At 46.0% G+C, this 15,954-nt stretch overlaps 2 protein-coding genes across 2 annotated transcripts; both read left to right on the forward strand.

Moving 5' to 3' along the window:
• The first annotated feature begins 8,192 nt into the window (after positions 1 to 8,192).
• LOC136454341 (transcription factor DIVARICATA-like) lies at positions 8,193 to 8,922 on the forward strand. The gene is made up of 2 exons (XM_066454792.1): positions 8,193 to 8,323; positions 8,634 to 8,922. The coding sequence occupies exons 1-2, from the start codon at positions 8,193 to 8,195 to the stop codon at positions 8,920 to 8,922; spliced, it is 420 nt and encodes a 139-aa protein (XP_066310889.1).
• A 5,481-nt stretch (positions 8,923 to 14,403) lies between these two features.
• LOC136451667 (cytochrome P450 89A2-like) lies at positions 14,404 to 15,954 on the forward strand. Its single transcript, XM_066452357.1, has one exon. It carries the CDS (start codon positions 14,404 to 14,406, stop codon positions 15,952 to 15,954), a length of 1,551 nt encoding a protein of 516 aa, XP_066308454.1.

The raw sequence follows: 15,954 nt of genomic DNA on the forward strand, positions 1-15,954 counted from the left end.
GGCACAATATATCTCATGTGGCTATACCTATTGCCTATAGAATCAGTACTCTGGGTGTGCAATTGTGTGTTAATACTCGAACAGACATAGTTGGATTAGTGCTAGCCACACACACTTACCGCCTCCAGTTCATGGTGTTGCCTAGGCAGGGCATTGATGCAATTCTAGGAATGAACTGGTTGCGTGTATATGGGGTAGTCTTAGATCTTAAGCAGAGAGTTATTGAGTTACGGCTTCCTTCTTTTGAGGATAGGATGTCTCTTCTTATGCCCTTAGATCCAGTCTTACCTGTTGCTACTCATGTTGAAGCTTCTCCTGATCTTGCCTCTATTCCTGTGGTCTGTGAGTTCTCGAATGTCTTTCCTAAAGATTTACCTGGGTTGCCACCAGCTAGAGATATGGAGTTTTCCATTGAGTTAGAACCTAGCACTATTCCTATCTCGCGGCGTCCGTACCACATGGCCCTGAAGGAATTGGTAGAAATAAAGAATTAGTTAGAGGAATTATTGGAAAAGGGATTCATTTATCCTAGCTCTTCACCATGGGGTTGTCTAGCCATTTTTGTGAAGAAGAAGGATGGCACTCTTCGAATGTGTGTGGATTACTGCCCTCTCAATGCGGTAACCATTAAGAACAAGTATCCTTTACCTCATATTGATACTTTGTTCGATTAGTTAGCGGGTGCCAAGGTGTTCTCCAAGATTGATCTCTGTTCAGGCTATCATCAAATTAAGATTAGACCATGAGATATACCAAAGACAACTTTCTCTACTAGGTATGGGATGTATGAATACATAGTCATGTCCTTTTCTCTCACCAATGCTCCTGCATTCTTCATGTATCTCATGAATTTAGTCTTTATATCGGAGTTGGACAAGTTTGTAGTGGTATTCAATGATGATATCTTGATATACTCCAAGAACAAGGAAGAGCATGCCCAACATCTTCGGATAGTGTTGACTCGATTAAGGGAACACAAGTTGTATGCCAAATTCAGCAAGTGTGAGTTTTGGTTAGATCGATTGAAGTTTTTGGGACATGTTCTGACACCTGAAGGTATCTCTGTAGACCCAAGCACAGTGCAAGATGTGTTAAATTGAAAGTCTCCCAAATCAGTGCATCAGATTCGTCAGTTCCTTGGTCCTGTTGGTTATTATCGGCGCTTCATTCATGACTTCTCCAAAATAGCTCAGCCGATAACCAAGTTGCTCTAGAAAGATGCCAAGTTTGTATGGAGTCCAGCTTGTGAAGAAGCCTTCTAAGCTTTGAAAAAATTTCTTACCACTGATCCTGTTCTTGCCCAACCAGATATTGACCAACCTTTTGATGTATATTATGACACCTTGAAGATAGGGTTGGGATGTGTGCTTATGCAGGATGAGCGTGTGATAGCTTATGCTTCACGTCAGCTGAAAAAGCACAAGGTGAATTATCCCACCCATGATTTAGAGCTGGCTGCTGTGGTGCATGCTCTAAAAATCTAGAGGCATTATTTGTTGGAAAATAAAGTACACATTTTTACGAATCATAAGAGCCTCAAATATATTTTAGCTTCGTCCGAGCTGAACATGAGGCAACAGAGATGGCTGGAGCTAATCAAGGATTATAATTTAAAGGTTCATTACCATCCTGGAAAAGCTAATGTGGTAGCTGATGCTTTGAGCTGGAAGTCATATCAGGTTGAAGAAACGCCTTTGTCTCTCAACCATGCTGAGGTGCTAGCTCACATTGCCTTAGTCTCAGATTTACTTGAGCAGATTATTATAGAGCAAAGGCAAGACACTTTAGAAATTCCTCACATCAAGAAGTTAATTGCCGAAGGGCGTGGTCCTCAGTTTAGTATTAATGATCAAGGTGTAGTGAGGTTCAAGGATAGATTGGTGGTTCCGTCAAATGAGGAGATTAGAAGAAAGATTTTGGACGAAGCTCATCATTCTAAGTTGTCCATCCACCCAGAAAGTAACAAGATGTACCATGATTTGCACCACTTATATTGGTGGTCCAATATGAAGTAGGATATCACCAAGTGTGTCGTGGAGTGCAATACTTGTGGTCGGGTTAAGGTAGACCATATGCATACCCTGGGATTTTTGCAGCCCTTGCCTATTCCTGTTTGGAAATGAGAAGATATTTCCATAGATTTCATTGTGGGTTTACCCCGCACGTCCAAGGGCTATAACTCTATTTGGGTCATTGTGGATCGCCTTACCAAGTCCGCTCATTTTCTCCCAGTGTATACTAGATATTCAGCCAAGAAGTATGCCAAGTTGTATTTTGACCGGATTGTGACTCTGCATGGAGTTCCTCTTACTATCGTCTCTGATAGAGGGTCAGTCTTTGTCTCTCATTTTTGGGAGCAACTCCAGAAATGTCTTGGTACTAGTCTCCTCAGAAGTTCAGCTTATCATTCACAAACTAACGACCAAACAGAAAGGGTAAACCAGGTACTTGAGGATATGTTGAGAGCTTGTGCCATTTCTTTTCATGAGAAGTGGGATGAATGCTTGAACTTAGCTAAGTTTTCTTACAATAATAGCTATCAAGAAAGCATTCGTATGGCACCCTTCAAAGCTCTGTATGGAAAGAAATGTAGGACACCACTTAACTAGGTTGAAGTGGGAGACCATGGATATTTTGGGCTTGATTTCATCAAAGAAGCTCGAGAGCAAGTCAATATTATTCAGAGCCATTTGAAGGCAGCTCAAAGTCATCAGAAACTTATGTGGAGAAGCAAAGAAGGCCTTTGCAGTTTGTAGTCGAGGATCATGTGTACCTCAAGGTGGCTCCTATGAGAGGGATGCATCGGTTTGGTGTCCATGGCAAGCTAGCCCCTTGATATGTGGGCCCTTACAAGGTTTTGGAGCAGTGTGGCCTGGTTGCTTATCGTCTCCAACTTCCAGATATTTTATCGGTGGTACACAATGTGTTTCACGTATCTCAATTGAAGAAATATTTGTGGGACCCTGATGAAGCTATAGAAATTGAAGGACTTCCCCTCCAACCCAACTTGTTTTATATTGAGGATCCTATCAAGATCTTAGATGAGAAAGAAAGAGTGATTAGAAACAGTGTGGTGAAGTTCTATAAAGTTCAGTGGCAAAATCACTCGAAGGATGAAGCAACGTGGGAACAAGAAAGTTATATCTTGAAGCATTGCCCCCACCTTCTTTCTAGTTCACTGGGGTAGTTGTTTACATTGAAATGTATTTCTTATCTCTTTTCCCACACTAGGCACATGAAATCTCAGGATGAGATTTTGTTTATGGGGGTTTGCTAAAACATGTCATGAGCATCATGTTTATGTGTTAATGCATGTAATATAGAGTGTAGATCAAGTTCCATGACTCAAAACGATCAACGGAAATGCATAACGAAAGTTAATTCCATAGTCATGTTAAATCACTTAGGGTTTAAAACTAATTTTTATTAAGCAAAAATGCTATAGAACATATATGTGATACTTGAATAACGTTTGAAGTACAAACTTTGTAGATGACGATGAAACACCTACGGTCGAAAAATGATATCACTAGCTAACATATCTAATAGCTTGGAAATCAAATTTGACGCAAATCCAACCCAAGACTTAGTCTATTTCCTAAGTCTGAAAACTAGATCGACAAAGCTATGTTTGGTAATTTTTGCTGAGAAATTGGGTTATGGAGTGGTGTTGTATTATGGCTTGCTTTAGTAGCCTATTATGCCCTCTTAAGTATAGCTAAGGTGGTCTGGTGATTGGATCAACGTTTTAGAATTTTCGAACGCTTTAAAATCATCCACAACACGTTCTCGGCCGGTTTCCTCACGTGGGTGCGGTCACCGCTTCTCTGGGACGCAATGTTGTCGCCTCGGGTGTCCCACATGTGTGATCTGTCATGCTCGGTCGGCCACCGTGAGCAGGTCAGCCTGGCCTTCGTGCCACCCTGGCACGCGGGCGTCCCATTCCACCGTCGCGCTCCTGCTCTGCTGCTGCCACGCGGGCCAGTGCCCTGGCTGATCCACTACCATCTGGCCTCTTTGCCTCGCCGTGTCGCTGTCACTATTGTTGCATCATGCCTGCATGCCTGCACTCCGTTGCGTTGTGCTGCCTCTCCCTGGCCAGGTGGATGCCTTCCGCACATGGCCATGCACGTCGTCGCTACGCCATTAATGGCGCTGAAGCGCAAGGGCCATGGCATGTCGCCGACACACTCGCTCATCCCCTGCGCTTGGGACAAGGGTCCCTCGACCATGGCAACCGCACTCCACCAAGACACGCACCAGTCGAATCCTGACCGAGCCCCGCTGTCGTCCCATCCGCTCGCGTGCCCCTACTTTTCTCTCTGCCACTACCATCGCCTTGCGCCCATGAGTGCGCCAAAGATAGGTCACCTCTATTTAATTCCTCATGTACACACCTACGCTCTCTTGTCCTCTCACCGCCTGTGCCACCTGCAGCCTTGATGATGGCCGGCCGGGCGCCAATTTGGCGTTTCCGCCCTGGCAAGCCGTTAAGGCCACGCTTGGCCGTGGGCGCGGGAAGCTCGCTCGCCCTTCGCCCACTGTCCAATTTGTTGTAGCACCACCTTTGCCTTGATCTTTCCTTCACCCCACGCACCTCAGCCTAGTCGCTACCGGCTCGCCTTTGTCGCTGACGTGATCGTGTCACCGTAGTGCACCGCCGCATTCCACCGCCGCACGTGGCTAGCCTAGTTCAGGCAACTAGGGTATGACAGTAGTGCTTTATGCTAGTTAGTTCACCCCGTGGTGGCTTAGGCTGGCCGGCATGGTCGTGCCACTATCGCGCATGGCCACGCACTGTGGTCACCATTTCCGTGAGCTCCACCGCTCCTGTAACCTAGGCTAGAGTAGGGGCTAGGGTTGTAGATGGGTGTCAGCCCAGTTAGTGGGGCTAGCGCGGGTCCCAGCTGGCCGGCGTGGTGGCCCAATGCCATGCCGCCACGCCGGTGCGCGCGCGGGTGATCGAGGGCCATGTCGTTGTAATGAAGGGAGTTTCCAAGGGTTGTATTTCATAGTTGCTCTCTCTAGGAATAGTGACATGGACTGCGGGTTAGTTTGTCTAGAGTTTAGGGGTGTTTTTGCAAGATGGTCAACGCTCGCGCGTGCTCCCTCGTCGTGGGCCATTTGCGCGCGTGGGCCGCGTCTATGGGTCCCGCGTGCGCGCGCGCTGCGCGCGGATGGGTCGCACGAGGATTGGTTTTTCTTTTTCCAACAAATTAGCAAATGCTTTTCTAATTTAGTTTTGAGCTAATCTTTGGAAAATTATAGTAAATCTTTTAGGTGTCGAAAATTGTGAAATAAATTCTGTTAAGTTCCTAAAAATGTTGTCTATCTGATAATATGGTTAGTTTATACATGTCTATGTTGATGCTAAGGTCTATTAAATCATTTGGAAGTGTTTAATATTATTTAGATTAATAATTGTAGGAATTTTTGTGACAATTTGGTAATAGCGTTGGCCATGAAATTTTTATAGTAGGTTCATTAGATTATTATATGCTCATTGTAATTTTTGTAGCCTTAGAATAGATTGAGAAATATGGTGGCTAAGTACTCTTTGTTGTAGTATATATATAAAATCGGTAATAAGATTAAGGATGCTTTTAGTTGCTTCGATGATACGTGAAATGTTTCATACCTGTTTAGTGGGAATAATAGGTAACTTAGCATCTTAGTCATTAGAGCTAGCTTAGTAGCTTGATAAATGTATTCTTATTTTAAGAGTTGCTGTGTCGTATTACTAAGTGTTGCATCATCATTTCATGCATGTAGATAACGAGTTGGTAGAGTTCGTGACTGTGGGCGAGCAGGAGTACGAGGAGATAATCGAGGAGTACAAGGAGGAGATCCTCATCCAGGAGGGAGCCCCAGAGCCATCAGTTGCTGACTTTACTGACACCCCGCCTGCCCAAGGCAAGCCCTAGTGCATAACCTTATTTTGAATAAGCACTAAATATATATACATGTGATATGCATTTATGTTACAGGCATTTTATGGAAACCACCTACATAAATATATCTGCCTTATGAGTCTGACTAGTACATGTGCGAGTAGCTGCTATGCTTAGGTTTTTCTGGTAGCGTGAGTAACCTGTCGTTACTCACAATAGGTGATTATTATTATCACTCTCATAATAAAATGGTGAAAGGAAAAATAAAGACTAGGGTAGGGATATGGTATGGGTATAGATGGGTGTAAGAGGTCGTGTCCTGCGGCCTACGGATCATAGCTTGGATTACACTGTTTTCCCTGTCCGTGTCGGTTAAGGACCGACCGTTGCATTGGGTTCTAGGCAAGTCAGAAACTTATTATCCTGAGCATATACTTGTTTATGGGAGCAGGGAAGGCTTGTTGCTCTCTTGTCGTGGGTTTCGTCTCTTTCTGGACCGACTGATTGGAGGCGGGGATGGTGGAGGTCTAAGCACCACACTGAGTCCTGGGACTCATGTGTGGGGCCTTAGGGTCCAAGTTTGGATGGAGACCTAGACCCCTTGACAGGAGAGTGGTGGGTTGGCCCTGTTTGCGCCTAGGGTACAAACAGGGCCTGTGTTTTGGGGTACCCAGCTGGGCACATTGATTCGCAAATCGTTGGACAATCTGGTATGGCTTATCTATAGTCTAGCACCATAGTAAGAACCGGAAGATAAAAGGTGGTGAAATGGAACTGTTTTCTCAACTCTTGCTCGAAAGTAGAACATGTGCTTACATAGAATGGTTAGATAATGAACTAATCATGACTGCTAATAATAAACATACATAAGGATTTACTATTAGTATTGCTTTCCGCGAAAAGGAAACCCAGCAAACCATAAAGCTTATCATATCTCTTGGAGTCGAGAAATTATTCCCACTAGTCGGATAAGTCTTGCGAGTACATTGTGTACTCAGGGTTTATTTACCCCTGTTGCAGGTGCAGCTTGAGGAGTAGCTATTGGGTGAAGGATTCTTCTGGTGGGCACAGACGGATCCATGTATATTATCGATAGATGTTTATTTTAATTCTGCTGTTTAATTTCCGCACTCTGAACTTGGTACTGTAATAATGTATTTCTAAGAACTCTGGTTGTATGAAATGGACTAAGTATTGTAAACTCATTCTCATTATTGGATCTTGGGGGAAAATGTGGATTATTCGAGTTCTCCCTTGGAGTGTGCTCGACGGAATCCGTCCTGATATAGTTGGCTTTCGGGGTGCTTAGTGTCTAGTGGAAGACGAGCGCCTCCGAAGGTTTGTTATTTCGGACGGTTCTGCCACAAGCGCCAAGCTGCAATAGTGGCATCAGAAGGCGGTTTCGACTTTGTTGGCCCCTAACTACAAGACAAAGGAGGACCGATGGTGCCATGAAGAAGAAGGCAGAAGGCTATGGCTAAAAACCCTAGGTGTACCCTAGAAACCAAGTGAATTTGTACGCCATAGCCCCCCTAGTGTATAAGGCGGGGCATGGGCTCCCGCAGAAGACATCAAACCACAAGACAATCAATCGGATCCCAACTAGACAGAGAAGGGAGATGGAACCCTAGATTAGCATTGTGCTTCCCCCCACATCGTACTCTTGATTGAATAATTCTAACACAAAGAACACTACTACTGGACGTATGGCTTAGATGCCAGAACCAGGATAAAGTCCTTGTGTTTTGAGTGCTTAAGCCACCGAAGGTAAACATATCGACCCACGTCGAACAACCTGTCGCAGTAACGAACCTACGAGCAACCCAAAATGAAAAATTTCGGACGTAACGAATGGTTTCTATGGTATTAATTAGGGTGGCAAATAAGTAAAATAGTGATATGGTATTGGATTTAAAGAGAAGAGAGAAGAAAATATTTTTATATAATAAACTATGTCTATACGGATCCATATGGTAATATGGTTATGTTTATGTACATAATAATAGGAAAGAAGATAAAGATAGACTGAAAATTTATTTTGAAGAAAGAAGTTAAATCATTGAAAATATTGTTTCTATAGTGTGTACGTGATATGGTAATCCTATAATTTTTTGGTTGTAACTGCCCTTAGCGGACATAAAAAACATCTGAGTCTATATAGAGACACACACATATATACACCTGCAAGGCTACGGGCTACCTCAGTACTTCACTCCAACAAACAACTGGTGGTAGCCAGCGCTCTGCACATCTGTCGTTAATTGTTATCATACACCAATAAGTCTAAGTGAGACGAGCACGATGGAGAATGGCGAGGTGCCCTTCCCCCCGGTCTGCAGTGGCGGCGGCGGCGGCAGCGGGGCCAACGCGGTCACCAGGCCAGAGCAGGAGAGGAAGAGGCGCGGGCGGCCATGGACGGAGGAGGAGCACAAGTGAGTATACATATGGCTTCCAGACAATAGGGTTTGCAATTATCTGATGCATGGTCATGGGCTCATGGTAATATTTGCAGTTCGTAATTATTCAGCTATCAATAATTAATTAATCGCATCTAATCCCGTTAGTTTTTTCTTTGTCTACTAGTAGGATCTGACTCTCAAGGACAGTCATATAGCTTGATGTATATATATGATGGCCTTAGGCCCTACCGGTAGCTACTATAATTATTCAACCAAGGTGAAGCAAGAATTGATCAAAAAGTTACCAGCACAAGATCATGTTTTGTTCATGTTCTTTGGTCAGGTTGTTTCTCTTGGGCCTGAAGAAATATGGCAGGGGGGATTGGAGGAACATATCGCGCAACTTCGTTCAGACAAGGACGCCTAATCAGGTGGCCTGTCATGCAGAGAAGTCCTTCATCAGGCTCAACTCCGGTGGCAAGGACAAGAAGAGATCCAGCATTCGCGACACTACCACAGTTAACCTGACGGACGACCAGCCTCCCTCACCATCCCAGTCCTCTCTGATCACCGACCAGTTCAGCACACTAGCTCTGGCACCCGACGTCAACCAAAACGGCCGTGCGAATTAGCCGGACTACTGGGCTGTTTTTAGGTGCAATCCAGTCTGCACCATGAATCTATCAGATGTCTAGTCGTATAATACGTACAGTCTGGAGAGGCTGGGAGTGTTTTCAAGTTTGCAGGATCATCTTGATGTAATAAACTTGAAATTTAATAAAATCTTCCTTTATGCAAGAAAAAGAAGGTCTTCTCTGTAGCTGTAGCGCTTCAGTACCTGAATTGAAGTAAATTTAACAAAATCTTCCTTTATGCAAGAAAAAGAAGGTCTTCTCTGTAGCTGTAGCAGCTTCAGTACCTGAATTGAAGTAATTACTCCTGGTAAATTTTTGGTGGTCCATAATTGTTGGTGTTACCGAAAATATGTAACCAGGTATTTTCAGACGTTTACTTGAGTGGCAGAGACACAGGTGATGGATCCTATGAAGTAGGTTTGCATTCAATCACGGATCCGATCCTATGAAGTAGATTTGCATTCAATCACAGATCCAGCTTTTGCTTGAGATGGGTAAGCAACGAATTCTAGATTCTTCTAGTCAGCAGTTGTGTATGGGCAACCTTCATGACTATCTGATTCTACTATTTCTGACGATGAATATTTTTATCTCGAGGGTTTCATGATTCAGAACATGTTGTACTCAGGATAAATTTATCCACACAGCATTAATCTGTTTGCCCATTGGTGCGCGCCCCATCTATTTTTCATTTGTTGCATAAGTTTTGTTTTCTCGGATAGACGAACCTAGTGTCCAATGGGTCATTCAGCACTATATATACTTGTCTTGCTCATCTAGTCAACTTTTGTTGGATTCACTATTATAATACTTTTTTCAGTCTGTGGATTCACCGTGCATTGTTTCATTGTTTCCGTGCAATTCAGCAGTTTCATGCGGCATTTTCTATTGATGATGCTTGCTCCACCAAACGCTGGTATGAGTTTGGTGCAATGAGTCAGAGTTCCACTACCTTAGCATCTCACGCTTAATTTCTTTGCATACTTATCCTGTTGAAGTATGCGCACTATTCCTAATCAGCTTAACATTTTGAGTTTGAACTGATTGGTGTATGTAGTTCAAAGTTAGATGCCCTAAGTTCGAATCCTGACAAAATTTTTATTATTATTATTTTGCGTGGAGTGGCTATTTTTTACTGGCTGAATTGTTGCTTACAATTTTTTTCTATTTTTTTCTCGATCGGGCATTTTGCCCATTTTTCGTTAAGAGAAATCAGAGTTTGCAAAGATTACAAAAGCGTCCGGTAATGGCGGCGAGGGGCCATCATTGCCTGAGCCGCTGCATCCTATCTACTGGATACATAAATCGTTGTTACATGATGAACAGGTTTTGCGACCAAACTGGGGAACACAGCATGCAGCGTTGAGATCCCAGTCCTGATCCACTCCTCTGCCTCACTGATCACAGCATGGTAGATGGCCTGCAAGTCTGCCGAAGTCCCTTGGAATGTCCTGCTTGTTCCTCTCCTTCCACAGACACCATGAGATGAGAAGCAGCATGGTGTCAAACGGCATGCGAGCATCAGCGTGAAGCCTCATTCTTTGTTGCAGCCACCAGTCTCCCAGCTTGTTGCTTACAATGGAAATGAAATTTTTGAAAACGGCAACTTTCTCGACCATATGACATTTTTGGTGATATAGTGTGTTGGTTACCAACAATTTAATTGTTACCAAACCAATAAGAAGAGCACACTTGGAGACCTCGTGTTCAAGTGGAAAGGACTTGAGCTCCACATCTGTTCATCAGTGCACAGTTTCTATGTTTTGCAGTACTGGAAACTACTCTGGAGTGAGTTTATTTTCCAGTGGCAATGTGAAGCGTCCACGAAATATCTGTACCTAAATACTCCTTCCGTCCCAGAATAGACGTCGTTATGGGATGCGTGCATGTTAAACTTTCTCAACTTTAACTAGATCTATAGAAAATGCGTACAACATTTACGTCTCTAAATAAATTTATTATGAAAGTATATTCAACGATCTATCTAATAATACTAATTATGTATTATAAATATTAATATTCTTTTATATATAATTAGTTAAAGTTAAAAAAGTTGATTTCTCGGAAAGTGAGAACGACTTCTATTTTAGGACAGAGAGAGTATCTACTATGTGCTTACTTGTACGTTGCAACGGGAGCGATAAATATTCCACGAGATATTTTGTATACAATCAAAACTCATGAACATGATAATTCAATTCTGCACGTGAGATAGTCGTTTTTTTAGGGAAACAGGACCTTGCATGTCCCTACCGTGCTTTTATTATAAAAAGGTAAAAGTTTACAACAAAACTTCATGAAACAAAAAAGGTTACAAAGAAGATCAAAGCAATTACACATAAGCTTCTAGCCATTGACTAATAAAAGGTTCGTATGACTTTTTTGCTCTAAGGATAACTTAAGCAAAATCAATCCTGAAGTGTCGTCGAGCTTGAGCAATAGCCGGCTGCACATTTCTGAATATTGCATCATTTCTGCCTGACCAAATGGCCAGCACATTAATATGATTATCTCCATTGAGAAAGCAATAGCAAGCTGAGATCTGAAGGAAGTGGTTGTCTGAAAAGGGTCATCAGAGTGCTGAATGGATAAACCCAGAGTGCCCCAACAATCCATCGCAAAGGGACAATCAAAGAATAGATGCAAAAGAGTCTCTTCGGTGCAGAGAGCACAAACAGCACAATTATAATCTTCTAAGAACATGTTTTCCTTTGCAGCAAATTTTAGTACCCAACCTATCCTTCATAAGTAACCAAAAAAAAGACCTTTCTCTTGTTCAGACTGCAACTTTTCCAAAGCCAAGAGAAAGCTGGATGTACCTGCCTTCGACCAATAAGGTGAGCATAAGTCTTCTTAGATGAAGAAATGCTGTCTCCAAAGATCATCCTCCTACATCAGCTGCAGGCTGTCAAGGTAATCTAAAAGTTCCTGAAATTGTTGAAAAGCCTCCACAGACAAGGGTAGATGGAAAAGATCATGAAGTTCCTGAATTTGACATGCTTGTCTGAATGAAATAAGTTCGTTCTTAGCAAAGGAGTGGAGCTTTGGGAAAGCTTGTTCTAGAACTTGATCAGCCCATAAATCCTGCCAAAAAAAACAGGTGCTACCATTCTTATAAAACTCAGGATAAACCTTCAAAGGAGTTTAAAAGCTTTAGTATATCTCTTCACCAGAAGGAGCCATATCTAGAAATCCCTGGCAGCCGGCCATTTGAATCTTAAAGAACATGTGGTGAGGCAAAGTCATCTTCTGTGGCAATCCAATCCAAAGAATTAGGCATGAGCAATCCAAAGGAGTAGAGCGGCATGCAAAGGATTCCCAAGTGGGCTCAACATTGGGCTCCGAAGACGGGCGGTAGGTTCAAAGCAGGCTTGGCCAGTGGGCATCCAGTACGGCTTGGGACCTCTTTTATTGTTTTTTCTCTTAATTTTCAAAGGCAGGCGTGAATCCCGTCTCTGTTATCAAAGGCGGGCGTGAAACCTGCCTATATTATCTTTAATTTTTAAAGTTGCATGTCATTTTCCACTTGTTACACGCGTGAATGAGTCTTTAAGATTTATTTAAGAATAATAACAATTCTCGATTAGGCCAAGACCATTTGTTCCAATTACACATTGGTAACGATAGATCAATTTCCTTGGTTCCGAGCCTATGCCATTATACGCATACTATAGGCATAAAATCCATAGCTGCACATATAATTTCATTAGTCACTAGAGCTGTTCCACACTACCAGCAGTGACAAGCACACTGTAGAAAATAGGGCCACAGTCCTAAAGAAATCGGGCTTGCTAGCGCCCGGATGTCCGGACGAAAGGGGCGTCCGAACGGTCACGTCTGCAGTCCGTTTCTTGTGCCATTTCGCATGTCCGCACGGGGCCCACGCCGCCCCGAACGTCACCAGTATCGAGAAGAGATGGAGGGGTGGCGAGGAGGGAGATGCAACACTTACAACATACGTCCGAAAGGTAGATAAAACACTTGAAACATGCATCTGAAACACTTGCAAAAACACATGAAAAACACTAGAAAACCATTATAAAACATACGCAACATCTAGATAAAACACTTGCAATATATGTGTAAAACATATGCGCAACATCCAAATAAACACACTTGTAACATACGTCTGGAAAAACATATGAAACAGACTCTTGCAACATACGTGTACCACCATTGTAACATATGCAACATCTCGATCTACTTTTGTAACATCCGCATGAAACATCTGCAACATACCTCTGAAACATCTGAAACAATTGAAACATACATTTGCAACATGTCAGGCGCGACACTTTAGTGGGCGCGTGACCACCATGTCTGGTGAACCTCGAGGTAGTCGCGTTGTACGGCACGGCCACGACGCCCTTGCTGTCTCTAGCCGCAGGAGAAGTGATGACGGGAGGACGCCGGTGCCGGGGCCAACGATGAGGCAGCGGATGTGCGGAAGAGGGAGACCTTGTATTGGTACCCGAAGCAGAAGCCATCCGAGGAAACGGACAACACCACAGGCTTAGGGAGCTTGGAGAGCGGCCGTGTGGCAGCAGACGCCATGGTCACGACGGTAAGGGGCGGGCGGAGCAGGACGAAGGGCATGGCAGTGGTGAGGGCCACAGTGAGGAGGAGCAGGAGGCGAGGAGCGAATGAGGGCTAGGGTGCGGCCATGAAGGAGGAGAGGAGAGCGGCGGTAGGCCACGGCGAGTCGCTAGGGCTGCGGACTTCGACTGAGTAGGGCGGAGATGCCATCAACGGGCGATGCTTCGAGTGCTGGATTTGGGGAAAGTGGGAGTGGACTAGATCTAGCAGAAGCAGAATGTACGTGCGGCTGGCAGTTGGCAGCTTACGAAGTGGGAGGGGTTTTTTTTTTTTTTTTGAGGCGGTGTCAGGACCGACGGATGTCCAGATACAAAATACTTGTCGTGCTAATTGGGACATTTGCTCGGTGATAACATTGCTAAGCATACAATACAGCCCAGGTTTGAAAGAATAGTGGGCTTCAAGATCCATGGGAAATATCACGTTTCAGTAGGAGGAAAAAAGGAAAGCGGAGACAAAATAGGACGACGTTTCGTCAAAAATAAGACGACGTTGCATTCGATTTGATCCCCTTCATTTATTCTGACATATTCCTGTACTTATATTGTACTTACCACTAGGACTACCTGACAAAGCCGATCCACCTGCATGCTGATGTTTGCTACTCCCAGCTAATCCCTTTTAAAATGTGCCTGGTTTGGCCATGCGACGACTCGCGGTGATATCTAGGCTGAAATGGTCACCCCGTTTGTCGCAGAATTGCAACTCACGACGACCAAATAAGATCAAATTAACAACATCAAACTAGTACAAATCAAATTCATATGCCGATTATATATACACACACATACACTGACACACACACACACAAACACACAAAGCTCCAGCTGACAAGTGTGTGCAGCATTTGAGATCAAGGTAAGCATAGCTGCACCACTGGCCATGGTGGAACTGGGTCTTACCTTGCGCACCTTGCCGGTCCCGCTCCTCTCCGTCTCGCTCGCAGCCTCAGTCCTCTACTTGCTTCACCGGAGCCATGGCCGCAAGAACCCAAAGAAGAGTAGCGGTAAGGCCAGCCGGCCACCTCTCCCTCCTGGCCCGCCGCCGCCAGTGTTCCTGGCCAAGCTTTTCTCGCTGATGCGGCGGCCTCGCTTCGACATCGGCCCGTTCCTCCGTGAGCTGCACGCGCGCCACGGGCCCGTCGTCACCCTCCGCCTCCTCACCACCACTGTCTTCGTCGCCGACCGTCGTATCGCGCACCGCGTCCTCGTCCAGGACGGCGCCGCCTTCGCGGACCGCCCGCCGCTCGTCGAGCCCAACCCGCTCTTCAACGCCGGCAACATCAACTCCGCACCCTACGGGCCCTACTGGCGCCTCGTCCGCCGCAACCTCGCCGCCGAGACGCTGCACCGCGCCCGCCTCGGCCTCTTCGCGCCGGCGAGGCGGTGGGCGTGCGACGTCCTCATCGCCAGCCTCCTCCGCGACGTCGACTCATCGGAGTGCGTCGTCACGGTCAGGCCGTTCTTGCAGCGCGCCATGTCTGAGCTGCTCGCGTACATGTGCTTCGGCGAGCGGCTTCCCCCGGACGTGCTCGACGAGATCGACACGCTCGAGCGCCACGCGCTGCGCACAGCCACATCCTTTCCGGTCTTCGCGATCTTCCCTCCAGTCACCAAGAGGATCTTTCGCAAGCGCTGGGCGGCACACGTCGCCGTGCGCCGGAGGCAGGAAGAGGTCTACGCCCCGCTCATCCACGCCACGAGCGCCGCCGACGATGACCAACCACCGTGCTATGCCAAGTCCCTCCTCGCGCTGCGGGTGGCCGACGACGGCGACCGGCAGCTCACGGACGCCGAGATGGTAAGCCTTTGCTCCGAGTTCCTCAACGCCGGGACAGACACAACGGTGACCCTGCTCGAATGGATCATGGCCGAGCTGGTGAACCACCCGGACGTCCAGGCCAAGGTGTACGAGGAGGTGATCACAGCCAAGCGCGAGCTCGACGACGCCGTCAACCTCCAGGCGCTCCCATACCTTAAAGCCGTCGTTCTAGAGGGCCTGCGCCTGCACCCGCCAGGCCACTACCTCGTCCCACATGCCGTGCGGAGTGACGCGGAGATCGGTGGCTATACGGTGCCCAAAGGAGCAGAGGTGAACTTCATGGTGGCGGAGATCGGCCGCGACGAGTCAGTGTGGACGGCGGCGCGCGAGTTCCGGCCGGAGCGGTTTCTCGACGGCGGCGAGGGGAACGGCGTGGACATCACCGGGAGCCGGGAGATCAAGATGATGCCTTTCGGCGCCGGCCGGAGGATGTGCCCCGGGTACACGCTGGGCATGCACCATGCCGAGTTCTTCGTGGGGAGCCTCGTCAGGGAGCTGGAGTGGCTGCCAGCCGCGGAGGGAGTGACCGTCAACATGGAGGAGACCGTGGATTTCACCACCGTCATGAAGTACCCGCTCCATGCGCGCATCGTACCAAGAAACAAATCCTAG

The sequence above is a fragment of the Miscanthus floridulus genome, chromosome 5, assembly GCF_019320115.1.
Source record: "Miscanthus floridulus cultivar M001 chromosome 5, ASM1932011v1, whole genome shotgun sequence".
NCBI lineage: Eukaryota > Viridiplantae > Streptophyta > Magnoliopsida > Poales > Poaceae > Miscanthus > Miscanthus floridulus.

Bases quoted from the DNA above. Each gene is read 5' to 3' on its own strand.
- LOC136451667 (XM_066452357.1), top strand. From the start codon at position 14,404: ATGGTGGAACTGGGTCTTACCTTGCGCACCTTGCCGGTCCCGCTCCTC.
- LOC136454341 (XM_066454792.1), top strand. From the start codon at position 8,193: ATGGAGAATGGCGAGGTGCCCTTCCCCCCGGTCTGCAGTGGCGGCGGC. The intron at 8,324-8,633 runs GTGAGTATACAT...TTCTTTGGTCAG, and splicing joins TGGACGGAGGAGGAGCACAA to GTTGTTTCTCTTGGGCCTGA.